The sequence below is a fragment of the Eucalyptus grandis genome, chromosome 3 (assembly GCF_016545825.1).
Source record: "Eucalyptus grandis isolate ANBG69807.140 chromosome 3, ASM1654582v1, whole genome shotgun sequence".
NCBI classification, from domain to species: domain Eukaryota; kingdom Viridiplantae; phylum Streptophyta; class Magnoliopsida; order Myrtales; family Myrtaceae; genus Eucalyptus; species Eucalyptus grandis.
Window position 1 is genome coordinate 63758581 of NC_052614.1, and position 26489 is coordinate 63785069.

Genomic DNA, 26489 nt, shown 5'->3' on the forward strand with positions numbered 1-26489 from the left:
CTTTTTGGATATTTTATATTTATTAAGTATTTATTAAATTAAAGAAAAATATAAGAGCAATGATTGTATCCCGATAATATGATCATCGATCAATAGGAGCAACACTTGCTAATAGTAACTTCCTTTTAAGACTACTAGTGGATTCAAGTCTTATTGTGGCTATTAGTCATAGAGAGTGGATGTAAGATTAATTATAAGCTGAACCGCTAGAAATCTCCATGTGTTATCTTTTACTTGCTCATTATCATCTATGCTGATGGTACCGCATGTAATTGTCATTATTAGCATTAGTTGATTTCCAAGTGTTGGCACCTGGTATTTATCCATCTATTCCTACTTGTAATATCTCCTATCTTTTCACTATTAGCATTATTCATTACTATGGACATTTGTTCATCAATAGCACATGCATATTGATCTACAATTTGTTTTTGTTTAGCTTGTTATATTCAACAAATGCTTTTCATAATTTCCAAATAACCTATTCACCCCCTCTCTAAGTTGCATTATTAGCTTAAACAATCGGTCGAAACGAGTATAAGTCACTAAATTTGTATTACGTATAAATGGGTCAATTTGAGCTAGATCATTTTCGATCCAACTCAGATCTAACTCAACCCACCCATTGGACCACCTTAAGTGTTACTAATAATGAGCCTATGAAGATACCCACAAAGAAAAACAAAAGGAACATTACCCACAAAATCCTAAATATATTATATGGTGGCCAATTCAGTCTAATTTTTTCATTTTTTATTTTGCCAATTTAATAATAAACCTTTGACGATATTCCAATGTAGGTTTTTGCAAATTTTGGCTAAAAATCGTTAATGTAGATGTCGCCATCTAAATGTATATTTACTCTTGCACTGATATTGATTATTTTTATGATTTTTTCAAATTTTCCAATTTTTTTCTTTTTTTCCCTTTTTTTTTTATTTCTCCTCTATTGGTAGTCGGGGCGTTGACAATGGTCAACGGAGGTCACCACCACCCACAGTTGGGGGCGACAAAGCCCTCGCCAATAATTGCTAATGCCTTGGCGATCGATGGAGAGAAATAGGAAAAGGAAGGAATTTTTTTTTAAAAAATCTTGTAAAAATTGTTCACGAAAACATTGACCGTGTCATATAAGAAAGTCAACAATTTCCATCAAAATTGGCCAAAAAAAAAAATTACAATGACAAATTATTAAAAAGTTTAGAACTATAGTGGCTAATTTGAAAATTTTAAGATTGATTTGGTCGTTGCACGATAGGTTTATGACTTTTTAGACAATTATCTTGAAAGATAAAAAGCTATATAATACATAATCTTACATGTTGTAAATATTGAACAACTGCATTTAATTTTGAGAGGCAGCAATCACATTGAAAATACTATTTACTCAATCGAGACATCAAGAAACAATCAATTTCTGTAGCTCATTCATAAGCAGTTAAATACCTCATAAAAACAAAACGAATAGAGGACTTAAGCAAGTCCTTAAAAGTCTCATGGGGAAAAAATAGATGGAAGATCCGCTATGAGGTAAGAGACCCTGCAATGTCACCCCCTATTCTCACCTCCACGGGAAGATAAAGATAGAAGGGAATTGAGGGCTTCACGGTGGTGGAGGTAGACATCACGTTAGAACTTCGACCCTGGCTACTATCGGGTAAGCTGATATAGTAACCACCTGCGCCTGAAGTGAGTAAAAAGCATGTGAAATCCTGCTGCAGAACTGGCTGCCTTATGGCAAAGTCAAAGAACCGACTACTAGGTTCTGTACCCCCAGCTCTTTGACTTTGCCGTAAGGCAAACGAACAGATTTTACACATGTTAGGGCTCGACACCGCAGCATGATATCAAGTGTCCACTCGGACCACATAAGCAGTTAAATACCTCATAAAAACGAACAGATTTTACACATGTTCAGGGCTTGACACCGCAGCATGATATCAAGTGTCCACTCGGACCACAAAAGCCTATGTAAATCATTTTGTCTTGTCCAGTGTCCACTTTGGATCTAGTTCGTGGAAGTGCTGGTGAGCGCAACCACATTGCTCCGACAAAAGAATCGGGAACGATGAGAGATAATGTTTTCTATTGGAAGAAGATGGAACTGTTCACCCGCCGGCTTCCACTTGCTCGCACGAGAAATAAATCGATGGCAAGCACTCCGGAAAGTTCAAACGTTAAAATTAGAAATGTTTAAGATTGCTTTTAAGGCATTGATGCGCCTGCCTTCTCAGTTGGACCCAGCTCATACGGGGAAAAGGCGATTTCATAGTAATATTAGTCCCGTTCTACCATAGAGTGGAGTATATGAAAATTGTTACCAATTTGTGACAAATGAAAAACGACGCCCATCGGCGGCATGTTGCACCACGACCAATTTACGCTTCTCCATTGTACGTGTTAGCATGGGTTGCCTTCAGAACAAATGAAATCTTCAATCGTCCCATTCTTACCTCTTTCACCTCCCCACCACAACGGTTGTCCCATTCTAAGCAATCTCCCTGTCCTGCTAATAAGTCTCGCCATTCTATTTCTCTGTGAGAACCAATGAAGTTTACGAAGATTGATCTACAAAATTGATTTACTAAAAAATGCGATGTGGCAGCCTGTAATTTAGTGTTAAATATGACTCATTTGTTTAAATGCCCTTTAACAGTGTTCCGCACTCGGTAAATCAATTTTGTAAACTAGTTTGGGTATATTTAGTATTTCTCTTCTGCTGCAGTATCCATGTCAGCGAAATAATAAGCACAACCAAGTATGGCCTAAGGCCAAATTATCACAGGTCACATTCTTTACAAGCTGGCTTGAATTTTGTGTCCAATTGTTTGTGTTGTCAACCCCAACAACCAAAACAGATAGTAATTTTCTTCCTTTACGAAATTATTCGCCAACATGAAGAGAATAAGAACTGCTCTTCCTTTTATTGGGGTAGACATTTTAATCTAAATCAACCAGCCTTGGGCTTGTTTGCTTACCTGAATTGCCAGCTAGTTGAAGGATGCTGCATTTTCATCCCTTGCCACGTCAGATGCCCATCGCTTGATTGATGCTCTAATCGAAGACTTGTACCAGGAAGTGTTCAGCCTGCCTAATTATCTGTCGGGATTACAATTTGCATACAAAATTTGCAATGAATCCTATCATCTTCCAGTTTGCATAATCAAATCTGCCATTAGCTGATCTAGATGGAAATTTTACAACCTGAGCACAGTAGCACTTGAAAATCCTACCTATGATAGAAGATACACAGCAACTCAAATTCCTCCAATTATTAGTGAGACAGTACAAGGGGCAGGTTAGTGTTCAAGTCCCAAAAGAACAAACAAACGTACTTCAACCTCCACATTCTCTGTATAGATCAACACACAGGAAGGGTGAAGCATAAGGTTTTATTAAAGACAGACAATCTATTTTGCATGTCAAGAGTAACATTGGACATTTCTAAGTAGATACATAACTGCTACCAAAAAAGCAGAGTCTTGCTACATATACACACTTCCCGGATCACATGTTATATAGAAGCAAGCAGCATATAAGATCCGTTTGCACCTGAATAGCCACTGGCAGTCTGGCGACCCCCTGCACCTCCAGGTTGATGCTGCAACTATGCAGGTGGGGCTTTGACATCAAAGGGTGCTGCTTCAGAACCAATGGGCCTACAAAAGAACAGTCAAATTTCAAGTGAGCAAAAATGGAAAGGAAGAAACAGTATGAAATAGGAAATTAATTCAATGAGGAAGAAGCACGCCAATGACCAAGTTGACCTTACCAAGCAATTCAACATGTCAGATCGCTCTGTACAACATTTTCTAATGGAGCACCTACAGTTTTGGTATTCACATCATAGGATGACAGCACCTTCCTCTGACAAAATCAATTAGAGAAATTAGTCTATTTCTTCAGGCATAATTTAATAACACGGTGGCGTCAGGATTCTGAACATGTTAATGGGAAAGTGAATCACAATTCCAACACATGGAGATACAAAACATAGAAGGACTGCTATGTGTTATCATTTCCAACAATCAATTGTTTCACTTTGTCAAGTGGATGGCACAAACAGCACTTGCAAAATTTGATTTGAAGTAAACAAATCAAATCATCTAGAGCTTAGAGGTGACTTGATAATAGAAGGATTCACATAGTCCACTAAGTGTGACAAGGCTTAGTTTATGGTGGTGGTGTTGCTGTAAACAAATTAATTTGTAAGAGAAGCAGTAGACTGTAGATCACCAGTTCATTTGGATCTTATTCATGAACAGCCAGTGCAAAGATATTATTGCACTTGCAGACTTATGATTAAACAGACTAGCAGTGACATGCATCTACTGACAAGCTACTGCTACATTATTACGCAACAAAAATGAGATTCTTAAATTTCCACTTTTGTTACCATGCAGGTTTAAGATCTCAATTTATCTCATAGGAGTTCAGTACTCACCACTGGTACAAAATCTGGACTTGACAAATTAAAGGTGAGGTTCCTCATCAACAATAGAACCTGCAAAACAACCCAATGTATTAATATTAATATGTATAAAAGTGAAGGTCATAATCAGCTGAACAGCCAATCCAGGGTCACACATCCACATATATATCAGAGTTTCTCTTCATAGCACAACAATCTCTTGAACATGCAAATGTCATGGATATAGATTAATTGTATGTCAAAGTGATTAACTATCCAGACAAATCAGCATTTGCAGCATTTATGTTGAACTGAAGTCCCCCACAATGATGATGAGGTTACAATCACAAATATAACCTGATGGATGTTGGATTGCTCCAAGAGAACAAAAAGTAGAAGTTGACCAGAAAATGGGCTTTTAAACATTTAATGCAACAATCAAGGAAGCCCCATAAATCATCTACAGGGGAGATTCACTTCTCCTTATGAAGCTTATTCTGTCTTACTCTAACCCCTATCCTCTCTGATAAGTTTGCCCCAAGTTCCTACTGCAGGTTCTTTCTTTGCCAAAGTTGAGTCACCCCCGATACATGCTTATCGACATAATAACTAGCAACTGTCATTAAACCTTGAAGCTTCAGCTAAGAGCCACTGCTTTGCAATCCCAATTGCAGAAATTCATAGTTTAATAGCAAAATTCGCACCAAACAACCTATTTAGACAATTCATTTCGGCAATTATAGTCACACGCTTTAGGCATGATCAAGTTCTGGTAAAATATCCACCAATTACAAGGGCTTGGAGCAAGTACATATATTTTTGGTAAGTACAACAAAGCCAAAATGAACTTCCCAAGATAAAGTGATACAGAAGAAAATTCGTGAAGCAAGGTTTACTTATCCCTTATGTCATGACTAATTTATCAATCAGATGGTGATGGAATTCCAGGCTGCAGTAGATGCTTCATCAAGTTCGCAAAAACTTTGGAAAGTAGAGAAGTCTCAAGGGCATATAAGATCACCAGGTGGATAGTGATTCTTAAATGATATATCCAAGCTTATACAAGGCAAGAAAAAGCTAGATGGCTACTACTGACTAATCAATGGTTGGCTGTTAGCATAGGTGGTGACTTTTTGTCAGGCGACACCTACGACCCCAGGTCATCATCAAGTCATAGTCATAGGTAACTAACCACTCTATTACCTATCCAAAAGGCAAAAAGGCATTTACTTCAGATCATAAAACAAGAAGACTCAAGAGCATGAGATCAAACCATCCATGGCACATCCATATCCACAATATCAAACGTCAGCAGTCTTTATCGCCATCCACATAAGACAACCCAAAAGATGTAGACCAAGTAATCACATTCCTCACATGCAATTCAATAAAACCACTCATCCAAACCCGAGCAACAATGCACAAGCACACCCCGAGCATACCCTAATGTATCCCAAATGCACAAGGGTTGAATTTTTATAAGAGGAAGAAAGCATCAAAGGCCACATTTTTTTCTTTTGAAAATGCCATCATCTGAACTGCCTCCAGAAAAAAAAAGTTATATTCTTCCACTTACAGTATGACCTCCACTAGGTTGTCTATCAAATGTGCATGTTCTTTCACCGATGCAGTTTAATGAAGAGTCATTAGCTAAGATAAAAATACAACTGACTTACAGTTTCAAAATTGATAGGTCCATTTCCTTTAGCTTTTGCACATGGCCTTGGCATTTGGATCAAAGACACTCCCAATGAAGCCATATACTTCAGAAAATCAGGTATCCCTATATAATGTGCAAAATAGAAGAGATATGACATGTGCATAGTCTGGGAATACCGACTAAAGTACATATGACAGTGGTTCGAAGGGTTACCATGCATTACGGTGGGTGTTTGTCTCTGTTGTTTAGATATCTCCGAGCTAGATGGCGTTACTGGAACTTCGGACACCAGCAGCAGTGCTGCAACTAACCCTGATGAGCCCTTTGATCCAATATCAGCTGAATCGTAATGTTTTATTCCATAATAAGTTCTGGAAAGATCCTTCGACAAAGCTAGTATATAAATGGCATTTGAAAGAAATACTCAAAAAGTGTTGCATGCCCTCCAGCACCTTGAAATTGCTAAACTCATCCTGGCTTAATATATTATTGCTGGATGCATTGTTTATGAGCACGGATGCATCATCCCATGAAACATTTCCTGGTGTAATTGTAAAAGCAGGATTTGTTGAAGAAGGCTGGGCCATGGATGCTTGCAGCGGCACTAAAACTAAAATAGCAGAGTGTATCAGGTCAAAAGGCAGACACAGAGTGAAGTATTTTGGATAATTTACATGTTACTCATGAGAAACACACCATTTTTCGATGCCTTTGAGGGTAGGGATGAGCAGCTTTGCGTTTAGGACGAGGAGGTGGAACATGTGCAACTGCCCCATTCTTTTTGGACTTTCAAGAAGTATTTCTGGGCATGGCTTCGATCTATAAGACGAATCATGTATCAGCTGGCAACTAGAACACGACTTGCAAGGATATACGATGAATGAAGCGTGACTCATGTCTCCAGACCTGAATGACAGTCTTTGAGCCCACAAAATCCTCAATTTTCTTCCAATCGCGGTCAAACCTGGACAACCAAACAGACACGAAACAACTCAGTCCAGGAATCCGCAACACGTTCGATACAATTTGAAGTAAAATACTACGATTAATTCCCAATCAAAACCTATGCGAAACAAACTACCGGTCCTCGTGCAAAATTTACAAGATACGATCCCGTCCACATTTAGTCGAATCGAATACGCGAAACCAACCGATCAAAACACTAAAGCGAGTACCAAATCAAACAGAACCACACGTACGCTCGAAACCGACCGACGAAACAGCATAACCAACATACTGGAAAGAAGAGGTAAATAATGATTCTCACGACACTCCGCCTCCATCGAGGGGACGGTAACCAGCTAGCCAGCGAGGCAGGAAGGGCTATAACAGAGGAGGCGAGAGGGAAACGTACAGCTGGAGGGCCTCGAGGAACTTGTCGTGCTCCTCCTCGGTCCAGCTCTCCTGGACTTGGTGATCGTGCAGGGCTTCCTGACCTTCTTGCCGCCGTCGCCGCCCGCCGCCGGCGTGGTCGCCGACGTCGTGGAGGTGGCCATCGACTGGGGTTGGAGGAAGCGTTGGAGTTCATGGCAATCCGGAGAGGAGCATTCGCTTTCCGCTTCGCAATCGTACCGAACACGAACAGAGGGAAAAGGAGAGAGAGAGAGAGAGAGAGAGAGGGAGGTGGTGGTACTGGTGGTGGTGGTACTGGTGGTGGTGGTGGTGAGGAGTTAACGAGGAGGAATTGAGAGATGAAGGTTTTTGTGGGGAAACAAATGGGGACCTAGCGATGGAGGAGGGATGGGGCCCGGGGAGGTCTGTGGGTGATCCCAGGCCACGCGTTCCTCCGTCCCACTGGGCTGTTTCGTCACGCGGATTTGGATATGTTGGACCGGTACGATGAAAACTCTAAAGCAATATTTTTATAATAAGTTCGTTCTCAATTAATTATTTTTTTTAAATATCTTTTATTAATTCTCGTGAAATTTCACCTTTAAGTTATTGGATAAAATTATACATGACAAATTGATACAAATATCAATTTGAGGTTTTACTTATATTAATTTATAAATTTTTCGTGATATTAATTTAATTTAAGTTAATACCATAAAAACTCCAAATGATATACTTTAAAGTGAAAAATTTATTCAAAATTAATTTTTTAACACAAAACCCCAAACCGATACACTTTTAACAAATTTATCCTAATTAGTATATTTATGATGATTTAGTTTAAATTTTACTGTCTAATTACTAAATTTAATGACACGTTACAGGTTAACTAAAAGTATACTTAATTTAAAATTTTATTTTTTTTTTGGTAAAGAATTTAAGATTTTTTCTTTTTTGTTTGTTATAGTTATATAATTTTTTGTGATTTTTTGTGGTATTAGATAATTTAATGAATGATATATTTATCACAAATGTAAGGTTTATGATTTTTTATTATCAGTCAGGATAAATTTATTACGGGATGTTTTGATTTAAGTAAATTTGTTATATATTTATTAATTTGGGATTTTTTGTTGCATTACTTTATTTATTTATTTATTTATTTTCCAGTTAGGGAGAGGGGGGCTTTGGCGTTTCGCGCCATGGAAGAGCAATACGGCGAGGCAGGTTCACGTGCGGATCGGGTCCACTGCCACCCCTGCGCCTGCAACGTAAGAGGCCGTTGTCTCATTTGACTCTCGCTGGATTCGACGGAGGGGATCCATCTGGCTTGACTGTGATTGGGGGCATAGGATCGGAAGGACCCCAACCCCATGCCCCCGCGCGCGCTCTCCGCGTTTGTACTTTTGTAGGCTCTAGTCAATTAACAAGACGTACCGACCCGAAAAAATTAACACGACGACCTCTTTTATGGAAAATAAAAAAAACAAACTGACGTGATGACAATTTTTGTTTTTTCTTCTTCTTCTTTTCCTTTCTCATAATTTGGAGTCACTTTCAATTTTTAATTTTTTCGTCATGTTCAAATTTTGTGTGCTTTGAATCAGTTTATCATAAGTCTCTCAAAATCATTTTAGTTAAAGTGGCATTTAGATTCTCTTATGATTTTGACATATTTGTGTAATAGTTTGAATTTCATAGAGACTTTTCACTATCTTAAAAGTTCAAACAAACAAATCAATAGAGATTTGTAGACCCGCTAAAATGACTTGAAAATATAGGGAAGAGGGTGGCCTTTTCAACTCTGCAAAAAAAAAAAACCGACTTGACCAGTGAAAGGTGAATAATCATTTTTTTCTTTTTATTGGTGTCGTAATTGAAATATTGAAAGTTACCTAATCATCCGACTTCACTCGGCTTGACTTAACATTACCTCTTAATAAGTGAAGTAAATTATTGTTTTAGCTTTTTGCTTGTTTTTCTCTTGAAAAACAAAAATCACATAAAATTTTTAAGGCTTGTCGGCCAACATATGAGCAATATTTCAATGAGATGTAGTTCGTGTAATATATATTTTAAAAAATCAGAAAATTGATATAATAATGCAATTAGCAAACAGGATAAAGGACAAAAAGTGTATCTTAAATGGGGAAAAATTAGAAGTTAGGTGTACAAACCTGACAATTTTAGAACTTGTCCTGTCCAATGTCAAAATCTGATGCACTGACAGACCTATTGTAGATGGTTCTATAAATTCACCATCAATGTATTATTAAAACTAAAGGAAAAAAACTCAATAAATTTAATAATGAGGTTAAATATAGGTGGTCTTTCAGTTTATTTTCAATTTCCTTTCCTTTGTTTTGTTGATGATTCTATTGATCGGAAATAACATTTTCTTTTTCCTTTGGAGACTAACGTTGGATTAATGTGTCAAATTATAATTAATATTTCTCGATTATTTGGTCAATTTGGTGATGATCTTCTGCTTATTGATGAAAAAGCATAATAATCGCGTACAATGATTAATTTTGATGATAGCATTTAAGTTTTAACAAGATTAACAAACTTATCATAATGTTCTCTTTTTTGTCTAATCTTAATGTTATCTTTCAATTATCGAAATCGATGCATAAATTTTCTAATTAGTGGTTTGTTGAAGAATATTCATTGCTTAAAAAATCTTTATATAGTGAAGGCAAGAGCTATACATTGAAATTACATGTGTTTTTAGTTTGAATTCAGTCTAGTATGATTTATCAGGCTTTCGCCCCTTTTTGATTTATGACTCTGACCGTATTGACCTAAGACCGCATTCAAAGCCCGACTCAACCCATGGATTGCGGGGTCTAATAAACATGGCGTCTTTTTGATTGTGCTTGCTTTAGGAAGAGGATGAAGAAATCATCAACTCCCATAATTTCACTAATTATTCAATAACATGTTTTCGTTTTTCTTTTGAGCAACTTTTATTTGTTCAAGTTGTTACTTTAGAAAACTTAATGTAAAAGTGCTTATGTTATGGGAGTCATCGTGCACGTGAAACAAGCGCCCTTCCATGCATGCATGCTTGTTTGTTTGTTTTTTTTAAGAGCACCTTTTTATGAGAAGAATATATAATATTTTCATATATTTTCATAAAAATACAACGAAAATTGCACCACCACATAAAATCATAATCAAACAGATCGAAAGAATTTATAATGCGGACCTACCAACCTAAGGGTAACAATGTGCACTGTGAAGGGATAATCGAATAAGATTGATTATGGCACCGATACTCTTCAACAAAGAATTTTGAAAAGGAAATTGCTGTACAAATGGTGTATAGAAATGGGTTTAATACCCTTAAAAGACTCTCAACTTTAGCTCAAATCTCAATTCTATTCTTAAACTGTTTCTCCTCTCATAAAAAAAATCCTCAACTTTTGGTCCAATCTCAATTTTATCCTAAATTTTTATCATCACATAAATAGCCAAAAATTTACTTGAGTTTCATATCTATTTCCATTGACACTTTATCTAAAATTGCCCTTGGTGATATAGCATCTCCATGTCATTGCTCTAATTTTATTTTCAAATTTCATATCAAAGAATGTGTTTTTTAGAGGTAATTTCCAAGTCAACCCAAAAAAGTTCAATAAAATCTCAAATTTGAGTAAAAACTAGAGCAATTAGGATCGACTTTTCGCAATTGCTCTTAGTCTTAAAAGAGTTTTCCTTCCATCATGCTAGAGGAACTTTGATTTTGTGCTCAGTTTTCAATCTCCCATACTCGGGAATGTTCCATCTCTCACGGTTAGAAAGCTCGTGCTTGAGATACTCAACTTAGGATGTTCAAACAACTTGCTCAGGTGTTTTCTAGTTCTCGGTTGTCAAGAGAAATTTTGAATGAAGCGGAACAAATTTGGGACTCAAGTAGACGTTGGTGGCGTTAGAATTGAGACTGCATTTAAGGTTAAGGATTTTACTAGAAAAAAAAAAAGTTTGTGGTAGAATTAGGACTTGTTCAAAGTTTCTTGGATATTAGGGCTAATAGCAATGAGATGAAAATAATTCAATCTCATCAAATGATCATGAGTCTTCTTGAGTTATTTGGATTAAAAAATTAGGAGCTTTTTTTCAATCAAGATAATCATAATTTATTTTTAATGTCTCAATGCTTTTGATTTAAAGCTTACAAGGGGATGGGCGGTTCAAACCTAGGGGTCCCCCAGCGGTTTTGCCATTACCCGTTTAACGCCTTTGGGTTGGCTCCGACAGGCGAAGGTCAGTTTAAGGTCATGATGGACCAGAGGGTTCAAGAAGAGAGAATAAAGAGGAAATGGGGGGCTTGGGTCCCGAAAAAAAAACAAGAGTGAGAAAAGTTTCTTTGGGAAGGGAAAAATCAGCAAGATGCAGAGGAGAAGGGGCAGAGAAGACAGGTGAGAGAAAGTGACGTGAGAGACACAAGCAGAGCAGGGAAAAAGAAAAAAAGAAAGCAACCCTTCGTCTTCTTCGAGAGCTTCTTCGCCGGCGTCCTTCGCTACCCGGCCCCTTCACCGGCCACCTCCGTCGACAGCTGCCGCAGCCGCGACGCCACCGCATCCCGCGAGAGCACTGCCACCCCTGCGCCCGCCGCGTCCGGTCGTCAGCCACCGCGGCGCCGGCCCGCGACTCGCCTGTTCGCGATTCCATCTCTCTCGTCGCGGCTCACCATGCGCCGACCGCCCGAGCACCAGCCTCTTCGAGCCTAGCGACACCAGTAGCCGCCGGCCCAGTCGTCCGCGACGCCCGGATCCCCCTGCAGCGGCTCGAGCCCACGCGACGCAGCCCTCTGCTTCCTCGACGACCGCTGCTCTCCGCCCTTGCTGCTGACGCCACCGCTCCGTCCGCGAAGCCCCGCCGCTGCTGCCGAGCCGCTCCACCAGCTGACGAAGCCACCGCCGTGCCGATCCGCGACGACGCTGCTTCCCTTGCCCCTGTCCGCGATCCGCCCACGGTGCCCGAGTTCAGCGCCTCCAGCCCAGCCAGCTGCTGCTCCTTCCGAGTTGCTCCGCTCCTGCAGCTAGATCCGGCCACCGCGACCTCCGACCAGTGACTCGACGCCACAGATCCAGCGATCCGAACGCCGGTTCGCCCTAGCCGAGTTCCCCTGCCGGACCTCTGATTCGCCGTTCCTGCTGTTGCCCGAGCACAAGCTTTGCTTGGGAAGAAAAAAAAAAAAAAACAAAGGAAAAAGGAAAAATTAAATTAGGTAGTCTTTTTATTTACCTTTTTTTCTTTGTTGTTTTTTTTAGTAGAATTATTCATGAATGAATGGTTTAGATTTCATCATGAAATGGCCTCTCAAATTGTGAATTGCCGGTTGATTTTAAATTGTCCAAAATCCAACTGTGAATTTATTTCCACAAAATCGTCAATCCGATTTCACGCCCGAAATTTGATTCACAATTTATTTAAGGTGAGACTAACCCGATCTCGTGTGAGAATATGATTTCTTAGCCATTTGTGGATATTGATCATATATTTGCCATCATGTTAGTTGAACCAAATTTTTTTTTTCTTGACCTAAACCCCGTATAAATGACGAAATTCAAACTTGTTCCCGTCGTGAGGAGGACAAAGCTCGAACCCGCCACCACATGGGGTGGTTGGTTGAATCAATTTTTGTAAAAGGAAAAATCCAAAAAATATTTGAGTTAAGATTAAACTTGTTTTAAAATATTTTTATTATCTTGCATATTTAGGATAGAGATTTTATTTTGAATTTAAAAAAAAATGCATTCATTTAGGATGTTAGTTTTTTTTTTTTAAAAACTTTAAATTGCATGTTTAATTATGTGGCAATTTTAATTTCGAATTTCATAAAAAAAAATTAGAATTATGGCATTTTATGCATGTCATTGCATACTATGGTAGACTGCATGCTTGTTAAGAAAATAAAAATCATGTGCACGTCATATAGAGTTAGGTTCATAAAATACACGTTAGTGATTGTTGCTAGGTTCATTTAATTAGAAATTGCCCATCATTAAGATTAGGTCATTTTGGTTAATTTAGATTCATATTTAATTATTGTATATTCATTAAGAAAACACAGAAATTATTTTACTCATTCATATAGTTTAGGCTATATTACCATGTCATATCATTTCATGTTAAATTAGTAGCATGCATTACATGATTCTCACTAAATAAGTGGAAACAATAAAAGAAATTGCATGTTAATTAGAAATCATATCTAGGATTATCGATGTGAATTTTGATCTAATACTTCAAATGCTTTCGTTGTTGCGAGATAAATCCTGCAATTTATTCATTACTTTCTTGGGTGTTAAATTGATAATTTGCGCACCCGTATGATCACTTCATATGTTAGGGAAATATATTTAAAATTAATGAGAAGTCTAGTGTAACCAAGTCTCCGTACCCAAAATCTCTAGTTCGTAGGAGTAAAATAATTCTCCTATTATTTTACTTAGGTGTCTAATCGACCTACCATAAACTGATTAATGACGACTCCTAGATAAAATCCATTTGCATATTAAAAAATTTAAACCTAAGTCCCGAATTAGTATGAACCTAGGAGAACCTGAGCTAAGTTAAACTTAGCAATCCATTAGCCAAACCCTAGGTAGTTCACCCGAAAATTTGATCGTGACACATGATTAAAATACAATTTTCTCAAAACATCAAGATCTCCCGTACGGATAATGCTATGGAATATAGAGACATGGAATTTCTTTGAATTATTTGTCAAAATGGTGCTATCATTCATCACTCTTGTCCAAGGAATTCTCAACAAAATGGTCGAGCTGAGCATAAACATCGACACAGCTTAGAAGATGTTGATCTCAGCCTCTTATCTAGAATAGTTTTGGGGAGAGGCTTCTCATATTGCTATATACACTATTAATCATACTCCCATCACCTATTATAGGTAATTTCTCTCCTTATAAGCGCTTATAAGGTAGTGTTCTTAATTATAATATTCTTCGAGTTTTTATTAGTGTTTGTTTTGTCCATCTTCTTCCAAATGAATGCATGAAATTAGAATTTCATGCTCATGTACGTTGTTTCCTTAGGCATGTGATTTAGCACAAATGTTATCAATGTTGGGATCCTATCTCTAATCATCTTTGTATATCTCGTCATGTTAGCTTTTGGGAACACAAGATATTCTCTTCACTTCACCCTTTCAACTCCTCTTCTACTCCTTCCTTTTTTACTAATCCTTTTGTGGACCTATTTCCTAAAGATACAAAATTGAATCTTCCTCTTTGGAGTACTCTTCTCCTAATTTTGATGTAGGTGCCTTTGGTAATCCCACTTCGGCAACTCTTGACTTGTCTACGCCATTTGTGGATTCTTCACCCTTGGTCATTCTCTCTCTCTTGTTCATCACTCCATCTCGACCCGAGTAAGTCAACCTTATATTTGGCTTCATGTTTTTTATTGTTCTTCTACTATTACTTCCCTTCACAAGCCTTGCGTATACAAAGAAGCTCGAAATAACCCTCTTTGGCAGCAAGCAATGGCGGATAAGTTGCATGCTTTGGACAAATCTCATACTTAGGAATTGGTTGATTTGCCTCCTGGAAAGTCGACTATAGGTTGTAGATGGGTATATAAGATTAAGACTATGGCAGACGATATGATGGAACATTGCTAGACTAGTAGTAAAAGGTTTTATTCATGAGTATGGAATTGACTATAACAAGATATTTATAATGAGATATTTGCTCAAGTTGCACGTCTTACTTCTATTCGAAGTCTTCTTGCTTTTTGCAGCTATTAAAAATTGGCCTCTATTCCAAATGGATGTCTGATCTTACTAAGGAAGTATAAATGAAGCCACCTCCTAAGTACACTACTGCTTCTAATGAAGTATGTCACTTGTGTAAAGCTTTATATGGACTGAAAGAGGCTTCTCGTGCAGATATTCTAAGTTCAGTTCCACCATGGAACATCTTGGCTTTAGATTTAGTCCCTATGACAATGCTCTGTTCGTTCAAAAAACTTCTCATGGGTCTATTCTACTGCTATTATATGTGGATGATATGGCTAGTACTAGTGATGGTCTTGTTAGTATTACAAAGCTTCAGCAGTATTCTAGTTAGTAGTTTGAAATGAAAGATCTCAAGTAACTTGTTGACACCTATTTTAAAAACAAAACACAAACAAACAAAACAAAAAAGAGAAAAAACGCACTAAGGGGCCGGGTTGGGCCAAATCCGGCCTCGGCCCAACTCATCCCTAATTTTTTCTATCTCTCTCGCGCGGGGGCCCGGCCCAGCTGTTTTCCTCCCCCTGGCGTCCTTCACGCACGACCTGCAGAAGAGGAAGAGGAAAAGGGCAGAAAGGAAGGGGGCAGCAGGAACGGCGGACAGGAGGAACCGAGGGGAGATTGGGGGGGAAGGCAGAGAGAAATCGAGTGGAAAGCAAGAGAGAAGCTTGGCCGCGCTTGAGACCCGGCTTCCCGACGTCCATATTTCCGGTAAGTCTTTTCTTTTTCTTTTTTTTTTTTTGTTTCTAGAGTTCAGCACCCTTTGACCCGAGGATCTCGTCTCGACGACGCCAGGGCGGCCGGCCACGGCTCGATCCGTCTCGGGTCCGCCCTGCTGGCCGCCGCCCCGTCGAGCCGAGTAGGGCCCGTCACCCAAGCGCATTGGCGCGCTCCATGTTACCCTGTTCTTGAGCTCGTCGGATCGGGGCTCGCAGTTCTTCCGTCCGCTCGAGTCCCGACCCCGGCGGTGCTGCGCGTCGTTGCCTCTGGACCCTGCTTGTTTGTCTATGTTTATCTCAGTCGGTACTGCGCGTCGTTGCCTCTGGACCCTGCTTGTTTGTCTTGAGGTCATGTCGAGTTATCGTTTGCCTCCGGCCCGGTCGGTGTTGTTCAATGAAATGTCTCTGTGATACCCATGCAAGTCACGTTCGTCTCCCTGAAATGGTAGATCCCTTCGTTCATATTCTGTTGGCTTTTATACGTTACTATCGCTATTCCTCGCTTCTTTCCTTCGTCACGGTCGCTTGCGCGTACGTGGTGTGTTTTTTGTGTCCTCCGTTCGGGCGATGGATGGTGGCGGATCGCGACTCTCGCAAGGAGTGAGGGCGGTGTGAAGGAGGCGCTTGGGAGAGACAGAGGGGCCGGCGGCAGCAAATCTCGGTCGAAGGTGTTGGTGCGGTGAAGGGGTCTTCGGGAATAAGGAGCATCGGGCGTGCAGAGAACGCACGAAGAAGAAGACCAAAAGGCAAAAGAAAAAAAAAAGAAATAATAAAAAAAAAAAAAAGAGAGAAAGTGGCTTCGGGAAGAGGAGTCGCTGGAGGGAGAAAATATTCAATGATTCCAAAGCGCCACGTTAATTACTGACGTGATGCGCTTTTTTTTATTGATATCTAATAGTAGATCGACACGTGTTGGTGTTGGATAAGGTGAAATAAAAAAAATAAAAATCTTTTTTTTCTCTGTTCATCTTCCTCCCTGACAGAGAACACCCGTCCGGCCACCATCTCCGCCCCTTCCAGTGTCACCTGGCCGCATCCAGATCTGGAACCGCGAAGCCATGGCCGCAACAGACCTGGCCAACCTTTAGATCTCGGCGACTCCCTCCTCCAGTCATCACTGAGCTTCAGAAAAGCTGAGCGCTAAACCTTCTCCAGATCTCGACCGAGCCATGGCCAAGCAACTCCTCCTCCAGATCTCGGTCGAGCCATCATGGCTGAGCCTTAAAAAATGATGGAACAAGTCTTGACGAGGCGAGGGATGGCCTCGTCTGTGAAGCCATAACCGCGACAGATCTGGCTCTAAGGTCTGTTGTGCGGCCATGGCTTCAAGTTCTGTCAAGAACGCGGCCATGGCTCCACGGTTCCAGATCTAGATCCTGCCATGGCTCCAGATCTGTCATGGCTGGGCTTCACGGAAGGGAACTTTAAGGGAGGACAATGGAAGGAGACACTAGAGAGAGACTCCATGACTGTTCCAATTCCCCTCTGGCTTGTGCGGTGGAGACAGCCGAACGGGATTCTCAAGTGGCGGGCAGGCGGTGGCCGGAAGGAGGAGGCCGTGCCATCCATGGCCGAGAAACGATTTGCAGAGGAGAGGAGAAGAGGGGCGATGCAGGAAGTTGAAAAAAAAAAGAATTTCATTTTTTTATTCCACCTCCAAAACGATGTAAAATGCATGCCACGTCAGCAATTGACGTGACGCTTTGAAATCACTTAATATTTTCTCGGCTAGAGTAGAGTAAAGGAGAGACCAGAGTAGGTCTTTAAAAACTGCTCCCCTTGAATAGACAATTCCTGGGGACTCCTCCTCACAAGCCATTTATAGGCAAGTGAGGGGTGAGTAGTATGTGATAACAATCTCATTAGGTATCTCCGGCCTAAATGAAAGGGTTAGGCACCTAACCTTAATCCTCAGTCGCTCTGAAGATATTGGCGGGGTTCGGGAAATGACGGGGCGCCGGTAGTGCACACTACCGGGGTGGCTGGCCAACAAGAGTGCAGTGAATAGGACAAAATAGGGAAAGGACAAAAAAAAAATAAATTAAAAATTAAAAATATTAAAAAAATAAAATATATATAAATTCAAAAACTTTTCCGAAAGTTCAACAACTTTCAGAAAACATTAAAAAAATTCAAAAAAAATTCAGAAAATATTGAAAATTCGAGTTTTTTTATAAAAATAAAAAATTAGAAAATTTAAATAAAAAATAAAAAAGTCAGGAAATTCAAATTTTCTTTTGAAAATTTTTACAAAAAAAAAGACTTCATGAGTTGTTTTCTCAAAAATTAGAAGTTTCTTAGCTCTATAGTTGTGCTAAAAATTGAGTAAACATTTAGGGCTTTACCTTAGGATTACAATTGTTCTCAAAGATAATTACTCTTGTTTGCATACTTTTGCTATTTTGATCCTTTTAATCTAGTTAATATTAGTATTTATCTTTTCCTTAATGTTAAATATTTGTTATTCCATGCAATTTATTTAAACGCTTTCATTTGCTGCTAATTGTTTTTTTTTATTGTGCGCACGCGCACGATTACTTTACATGTTAATAGATATGCCTAAAATTAATTTAAACTGCTTAACAAAAATATTTTTCTTTAAAATGAACAAAATTAGGTACCGAAAGAGTACTAATTAGTCAATTAGTGTAATCAAATCCCGATCCTACATTCTTTGGTTGCATAGGAAGTGAGGTACACTCTCAATACCTCACTTGGTTTCTAACCGATCCCAATAAGCTAATGGCGGCTCCTTATTGTGAAATTATTAAAAATACCACAATTTCACGTGAGTTATGGACTAGCTCATGCCTAATCATAGGCTATAGGCACTGTCCTTTAGGCAATACCCCTAAACTTATTTCTTGAATGGTAGGTCGCGGCACAACTTAGTTATTTTCTAGAGTGGAGGTTGCCTTAGACTCCATAGGCTATTATATTTCTTAAGCAAAATGCACTGTTTATTTTCTTTATCGCACAAGACTTATTGACACCAAGATTGCTATAACTCCAATTGAGGCAAATGCTAAATTTGATGCAAATGATAGAACTGCCCTTTCGAATCCTACACTTTATTGACGGTTATTTTGGCATTCTTGTATATCTTACCATTACTCATCCTTTCATTGCCTATGAATTACCATGTATGAATTCAGTGGGATTCGCTGAATGTAACATTTAAGTTTCCCATTTTTCATAAAAAGTGACTTAAGTATCTCATTGTACCAAATTTTGGCACTTAAGATGTTCTTTTACTTAGATTAATATCATAACAAAATCACAAAAATTGTATAACTGTAATATACAAATAGTATAATCCCAAACTAGTATACTAGTCAATTATCACGTGCCATCAAACTTAACAATTTAATAGTAAAATTTAATGGAAACTAGCAAAGGTGAATTTATTACAAGTGTATCGTTTTTAGTTAAGTTATAAAAAAAATATATTAGTTTTGGGTTTTTGGTGGTAAGAAAATTAGTTTTTGACAAATTTGTCATATGAGTACCAGGTTTGAAGTTTTTAGGGTATCAACCATCTAACTTTTTAATAATTTTATTACATTTTAATCTTTTCTTCGGCCTTCAGTGATGCTCAACCTGACCAAATCTAGGCAAGGTCAACCTCACACAACCTCATCTTGCTTCTTCTTCTTCATCTTCATCTTCTTCTTCTATTTATAGAGTTTTCAGCTAAACTCTCTTATTACGGGTCGGACTCAATCCGGCCCATACTAACCAGCCCATATTAAACTAATTAATAAATTTTTATCTCACCATAGACTAACCCGCAAAACGATAAATTACAATATCAATTAGTGTAGCACGCATTAGGAAAATTCTTGCACCTTTGTAAGTTTTGACACTTATATATTCATCCGTGTCAAGTTTTGGCACTTGGGTGTTTGGCACTTCACAATTCTCTATCTCTTTTTTTTTTTACAATATTCTTAACTTGCATCTTTTGTCTAAGAATGATATCGGGGCATTTACTTGCATCTTTCATCTAAGAATGTTATCGGGGCTTGTGCCCGTTTATATTCTTTTTTGTCAATATGACAATTGTTTATGTTTTCCTTGGCGTTCCAACTTTGGCTGCATTCAACCACCTAGGGGTTTACCCCGGTGCAGCCACCCTTCTAACTTGGAATGAGGAGGTGGAGGTTCGAATTCCCACATTTTTTAGAGGATTGGGATGTGAACGATTTAATTTTAAAAGTGGTTTCGATTCCCACGCCCTACAATGAGTTAAGGCAAAATCTTAGAGTTAGAATAGGAATAGAATAAGACCAATAAAAAAAAAAACTTTGGCTGCATTCACCCGCAGATTTGAAAATTCTCTCTTACACACGATATATGGAAGGTGCCAGCCCCTGATCTTTGGCAGGAACAAGTGGTGTTATTCGACATAACGCTTTAGCTTTTCCGGAGAAGTCAAAAATCGCGTAACTCTTTTCCGGCTATGTCCGAAGTGGTGAACGATCTCGCATCACCGATGGCGACCACACAAGGTGCGAATCCATCAAATTCCCCGGTGCTGAATCACGTGCAGGTACGCCTGGTTTGTTGACACTTGATAGGTCCCCGTTTGAAAATTCTAGATTTTGGACTGATATGTTCCCAACGATTTATCTCATTTCTTATCTCCATAGTCGATGTCTGTTGTGATATTGTGGTTTTTGGGATGCCTTGTCCTCTTTTCCTTGATTCTTCTTGCATCTTTAAATAAGTCATTCAGCTAGGTGTTTTGATCTTTCTTTGCAAGGGTATCTTGTGCACTACTTTTGGGATGATTTGCAATTGCTCCCGAATACTGTGCTACAACTATCCTAGTTGATGGCTCGTCCATAAGAAAAAGTCAGAAAAGTATTGCTTTTTGTGGGTTAACTTCTAAGTAATATAAGCAATATCATGGACAGCTAATATGCTGAAAATTGCAATGTTTCTTGATGATCTCCTTTATGTTTATGTTAATTATTTTCGTTTAAAACCATGCAAGTTTAATACAGGACATCCGTGCAATGAATAATTTCAATACTAATCATGTATACTTGATCTAAAGCATGCAAAGTGTAATTAATTTATATAAGGTTATTCATTTTTATTTTCTTTCTAATCACAAAGTGAATCGCGAAGACTTGAGTTCGAAAGCCACGGCCAACTATGAAGCTTCCCAAAATGATCACATCCTAAGTAGAGGTTTGTCACTATGAACTTCTAATTTTTGTTTTTCATTAGTCTTGTGTTTCATCATCTTGACCTTTCTTAATCCAAAACATTTTAAATCCTATAGTATAAAAATAATAACATATTTATTCAATATATAATCTTTTCAAAAATTTTAAAATCTGAATAATATCTTCAATTGCAGTTGAGAAAGCCAAAATAAAAATGCTTCTTTACTTCCAAAGAGTAAACGCAGGCGATCATAGAAAGGTATTTTAAGTAAACGACTGCCCCATCGCTTGCTTCAGTTTTCATCGGAACTCTGAGCAGGTGGAATGGGTATACTTGACCTAAAAGACAAGATGTGCGAAAGGTAAGGACTTTCAATGTGCGATATTTGCAGGCATGCAAACAGTGAAGGTCAATAAAAACGGGCGACCGCTGTTTTACGCCGCACTAAACGGTGATTGGAAGGCTGTCAAGAAAATCCTCGATGATGATCGCGAAGCAATGACGACCGAACTTTTGACCCGAGGAGATGCGGCCTATTGTGTGCTCCATGTTGCAGTTATTGCCGCACAAGACCAATTGGTAGAGAACCTGGTCAAGCGCATCCCCCCAGAATGTAAAGATGAAATGGCCGGGAAGGCCCTCATTTTTGCCGCCCGGGCAGGGAGATTAAGGATGGTAAAAGTATTAACAGACCAAATTGATACCAAAGATCGATATATACCAAAATCCCTGGAAGAAGCTATGGTGTTTGCTCCTATGCAAAAGGAGGTCATCTGGTACTTGGCCAGGCGTACAACATCCGGCATCAATATTAAAATATGGTAGTCCTTATCGGGACCGGCAATACGGGTAGGATTTCACACTTAACTCATCTTATCACTTGTTTACTTGAATTAACTCTTTTTTGTTCTTGTGTCCCAAAAGACCTAGCCTTTCATTTTGCTCATCAGCAACCCAGCTTGGCAACATTCGAAAGTACTGGAAATAACAGTAGCCTGCTCAAAACCTTGGCGACAATGGAGGGGCACTTCCTCAGTACAGCTAGATTCAATTTTTGGGAAAAACTTATTTACAAATGTAGGCAATTCTTGCGCTTCTTTGATTAGATATGTATAATCCGAGCAACTCGATCCACATGGTGCCCACTCTAACTATTCCTGCTTTTAGGTATCCCTGTATGCTGGGTCGATACATCATTTGACAGCTCCAATGATACGAAGATGGCTCAAGGTATTTTTGTTGAACTGTTTAATGGTAGGACTAGCACGACAGAAAAAAACATATCATTCGGTGATCCTATAGATATAAAAGTTAAGGAAAAGTGAAGGGACAACGACCATCTATGTATACAAATTAATATCTAAACCATGATGTATGTCACAACATAATTTCCAATATAAAATTCTCAAATTTAGCGGAGAAGCCCTGCTCAATGTCAAATTGCCTAGTAGAATTATTGAGAATGATAGTTTCTATTTCAGGTCATAGAGGTTGAATGTCAAATTGCCTAGTAGAATTATTGAGAATGATAATGATAGTTTCTATTTCGGGTCATAGAGGTTGATCAATCCAATTTCTTTTCTAGCATACTCAACCGGTATTAAATTTAAATCTGCATATCGTTTTTTTCGTCACCAATTCCTAATTTGCTGATGCGGTTCTTTTCTCCTCTTTGGGGTGGTGCCACTAGCCCTTAAGCAGTTGAGGGTATCACTCTGGAATCTCGCCACAACAGCAGGTATGCGAAACTGCCGTGTTATATTACAGAAAAAGGACTTTCACCCATGGGTGGGATCTCTAAGTTTAAAGTGTAAATTGAGATTTTCAGTTGATCACTTTAAATCATGATTATTAATATGCACCCGCTTGACTTGTATATTATGATACAATTCAATTGAATTCCGTACGAAGTAATGAATCCATAAATATACAAAGATAGATCTATCGATCTATCGTTGAATCTACCTTTTAAATATAAAAAGGAAAGTCTCTTTTTCTCATGACATTGTGTGTTCATTGATAGATCCATCTGTTCTTTGACATGTGCATTTTGATTTTTAAGTCATTGGAAGTTTGCTTTCTTGATTAATATCTTAATGCAAATGTGAAAGCCTCTTCATTGTTTTGATTCTTTTTTTTTTTTTTTTTTTGGGTAGAAATTCATGGTTTTGATTCATCATCACTGAGAAAATTACTTATCTGATGTTCCACGCAGTACCTGTAATCAAAAGGATTGGAGAATTGAAGTTGAGGCATAAATATTCACTTGAGTTTGTAAACCTTGCTCTTGTCGACATGAAGACTCATATGGAAACTCCCGAAATACTTGAGCTTTTATTGACTTCTGGGGTTGTCGATTCCGCTATATTTTATGGAACATCTGAAATTGTCAAGTTGTGTCTAAAGCATTACCCAGAGTTGATATGGGAAAAAGATATGCTGTGTCCAATGATCCTAGTGGTTTTAAAAAAAAGGCATGTTGAGTTGTTTAGACTACTGAACCCATACAAGACGATTGCACCAGATGACTTTCTTCGGAACGCTAACCTCCTGATGGAGGCAATAGTAGAATCGCCGCCAGGATGTGTACCGGCAGACGTCTCTGGAGCAGCTTTTTTTATGCAGAGGGAACTTCAATGGTATAAGGTCGGTTCACCTTATTTCTTTGCCACCCTTTTATGCTCTTTAGTTTAGATTTTTATTAACATGCATCATTTATTTTTCTGAAGGTAGTGAAAGATAGCGTCGGTCATCATCTAATAAATCGAGAAGGTTTACGTTGGGAACCTTTTGTAGAGCAACGTCAAGATTTGCTTAAAGAGGCGGGGCAATGGATGAAGGACACAGCATCATCTTGTAGCCTCGTCGCTACTCTCATCATTACAGTAACATTCGCTGCGGCTTTTACAATACCTGGAGGCAATGACAACAATACAGGGATCCCCATCTTTCTAAAAAAGCCCTCATTCATGGTATTCACAGCTGCGAATGCTCTCGCTCTCTTCTCCTCTATTACCGCCACCTTGATGTTCTTGGCTATCCTAACTTCACGCTATGCTGCAGAAGATTTCCTCCACTCACTACCAAGAAAAATGGTACTCGGCCTCACTTTCCTCTTCTTCTCTTTGGCGTTTATGTTAGTGGCCTTTGTCTCTGCACTTACAATAGTCTTGAGCGAAAAATTGAAGTGGATTCACATCCCAATTACTTTGCTGGCTGCCTTCCCTATCCTATTGTTCACAATCCTACAACTTCCCTTGTATGTTGAAATGGTCGGATCCACTTATTGGCCTCGCCTCTACCGTCCCTTGAAGATTTGAGAGTGATCTATGCTAATATTGGACAAGTTTCACAGACAAAAGTTTGCCATGTCATCGATCCAAAAGATCACCACATCATCGATCCAAAGGGGTTCCTTAGAACCGTTAGTTTGACGAGAAGATTCAATCTCTACCATTGGATTTGTTTGACAAAAATTGATGCCCTCAACCGTTCAATGGATTCAATCTCCACCATGGGATTAATGTGATCAGGATTTATATCTTTGAAGATAAACTTCCTACCCTAGAGTTGACCTCTATTTGTAAGTCAGATTATTTGTAAAAGTTGTGCTAATTGATTTGAAAATTGTGGCCATACTTTTCTATCACATCTTTGTGTTGTCTGGAGATTAATTATTCGCTTCCACATGCGCATTAAAATAAATGGGTCGGTGACGCGTCATGAGACGTCACAAATTTTATCGACCACCGAGGGATGGATACGTGCTCGAGGTTCGGGGCTTGACCATGCACATTAATATATGCATTTGGAAATTTTTGGTTCAGCCCCGAAGCGTATTATCGATTACCTTCTAATTTCCCGTGCTGACTTGAAGGATCTGGTGATGGCGGAGAGGTTACTGATGAAGCACTTGGATGCGCCGGGAAAATGGCTGCAAGAGAGGCACCGGCGTATTCTCATGAACAAGTTCTGCGGTAAGTATTTGAGGGACAAGCATCGTCACCACTACATCGTTTACTCCGATGAAGTTCAGGACGCGTACGAGCACAACCAGCAACTTCGGAACCCGGCCACGACGGCCATCCAACAAAAGATTCACGGGCTCTCGTACACGGTATATGGGAAGTCGGACGTAAGGCGACTCATGTTTTGATGTTTTCGACTTTGAGCAAATCCAGCCTAAAGCTGTTGTTTAAAAGATAGATCGGATAGAGTCGCAAGCTTCCAAATTAGTGAATATAGCAATTTTCCGCCTTCATTTTTTCGCTCTTTAACATTCGAAATGCTTGCATATCAACTGTAAAATTGTAAAGATGGAAACAGTGGAACAGAGCTTCTAAAGATTCGTAAATACGATTACCAAAAACTCGAAATCGCGTGAAATTTTGGCGACCGACTTATTAGGGCATGCGGAGAGATTCTCTCAGAATGACTCGCTTGCGCGATCGGATCAAATAGGCTGAATGCAATCTGATCGTCGGAGAATTCGAAACGAGACGGACATTCTACGCAAGCGAACATGGAAGAAAAGAGGTACGTCTTCGAAGGGTGACGGAATCTGCAAGCCCTAGAAATTCATATAGATTTGCACAAGAATATGATCAAATGAAATGAATCTGTTCTGTTGTGTTTACATGGAGAGATCAGAAATGAAAATGGGAGGGGAGGGGAGGAACTTCAGTGGATGATGTAGGTGAGCACCAGAGCCACGAGCATCAGCAAGCACGCGATTCCCTGATCGACCGCCACTCCTGCACACAAACCCACAATTGTTCATCGTTCCGCAAAATCTTCAACCAACATCTCACATCCGCCAGATTGCATTGCGCAAAGAGAGAAAGAGAGAGAAAGAGACGAACCGTCGCTCGAAGGAGATGGCGCCGGGCTTTGGGCGGCGACGGGGGAAGGGAGGACGAACGCCATCAGGAGCGAGAGCAGCGCGAAGGCGGCGGCGAAGCTCATCCTCAATCTCAACACCTCCATCGCCGCCCGCAAGTGCTCGCCGGATTGAGGTTTTCAGGACACATGGGAGATGGATTTGAAAATATATATATATGGGGTCCCAAAGTTGTCGACCGTTGATTGAGATCGCCAGCTGTAGGGGCAACAACCCGCCAGGTGGATTCGAGCTGTTTAAAACGGCAAAATACAAATCCGTTTGGTCCACCGCACGTCTACAGAAAACTCCTTTGGACGTTTTTTCGCCGTTGGATGATTGACATTCACATGTTATCTGCTTGACGATGAATATATAAAGAAATTTGTAAACCGAAGTGGATGCCCTTCGTCGAGGTGGCGGGATTCTTTTTAACTTTTTGGGTAGCGATTAAGCTACCTATCGAGGGTGCTATTGAAAAAAAAGGTGAAGCGAAAATTGCTAATTTGGATTAAATATGTACATGTTTCGATAATATACAT

At 39.3% G+C, this 26489-nt stretch overlaps 2 protein-coding genes, 1 long non-coding RNA gene and 1 pseudogene across 5 annotated transcripts; 2 read left to right on the top strand and 2 right to left on the bottom strand.

The window, feature by feature from the left end:
- Positions 1–3319: 3319 nt before the first annotated feature.
- On the bottom strand, positions 3320–7755 carry LOC120292051 (annotated as a pseudogene).
- An 8062-nt stretch (positions 7756–15817) lies between these two features.
- On the top strand, positions 15818–21876 carry LOC120292206. The gene is made up of 4 exons (XR_005549978.1): positions 15818–15882; positions 20254–20442; positions 21015–21089; positions 21460–21876. It is a non-coding gene; the product is annotated as an uncharacterized LOC120292206 (long non-coding RNA).
- Positions 21877–21890: 14 nt separating this feature from the next.
- LOC120286152 (ribonuclease III domain-containing protein RNC1, chloroplastic-like) lies at positions 21891–25444 on the top strand. 3 transcript variants are annotated; one of them, XM_039310390.1, is made up of 7 exons: positions 21891–21917; positions 21993–22145; positions 22236–22298; positions 22759–22806; positions 23284–23714; positions 23798–24163; positions 24946–25444. In XM_039310390.1, exons 2-7 carry the CDS (start codon positions 22085–22087, stop codon positions 25222–25224), a joined length of 1248 nt encoding a protein of 415 aa, XP_039166324.1. In that variant the 5' UTR covers positions 21891–21917; positions 21993–22084; the 3' UTR covers positions 25225–25444. The 3 variants fall into 3 exon arrangements, with proteins under 3 accessions (XP_039166324.1, XP_039166325.1, XP_039166326.1); XM_039310391.1 differs by lacking the exons at positions 21891–21917; positions 21993–22145; positions 22236–22298; positions 22759–22806 and having other exon boundaries at positions 23513–23707; XM_039310392.1 differs by lacking the exons at positions 21891–21917; positions 21993–22145; positions 22236–22298; positions 22759–22806 and having other exon boundaries at positions 23629–23714; positions 23802–24163.
- Positions 25445–25655: 211 nt separating this feature from the next.
- Positions 25656–26113, bottom strand: LOC104438331 (arabinogalactan protein 41-like). The gene is made up of 2 exons (XM_039310393.1): positions 25931–26113; positions 25656–25822 (listed from the first exon to the last, which is right to left on the bottom strand). Exons 1-2 carry the CDS (start codon positions 26052–26054, stop codon positions 25749–25751), a joined length of 198 nt encoding a protein of 65 aa, XP_039166327.1. The 5' UTR covers positions 26055–26113; the 3' UTR covers positions 25656–25748.
- Positions 26114–26489: the final 376 nt, after the last annotated feature.

Excerpts from the sequence above, each read along its gene's own strand:
- LOC120286152 (XM_039310390.1), top strand. The coding sequence starts at position 22,085 with ATGGAGGGGCACTTCCTCAGTACAGCTAGATTCAATTTTTGGGAAAAA. Across the intron at positions 22,146-22,235 it reads GGAAAAACTTATTTACAAAT|GTATCCCTGTATGCTGGGTC; the intron begins GTAGGCAATTCT and ends TCCTGCTTTTAG. Across the intron at positions 24,164-24,945 it reads ACTCACTACCAAGAAAAATG|GATCTGGTGATGGCGGAGAG; the intron begins GTACTCGGCCTC and ends GCTGACTTGAAG.
- LOC104438331 (XM_039310393.1), bottom strand. The coding sequence starts at position 26,054 with ATGGAGGTGTTGAGATTGAGGATGAGCTTCGCCGCCGCCTTCGCGCTG. Across the intron at positions 25,823-25,930 it reads GCCATCTCCTTCGAGCGACG|GAGTGGCGGTCGATCAGGGA; the intron begins GTTCGTCTCTTT and ends GTTTGTGTGCAG.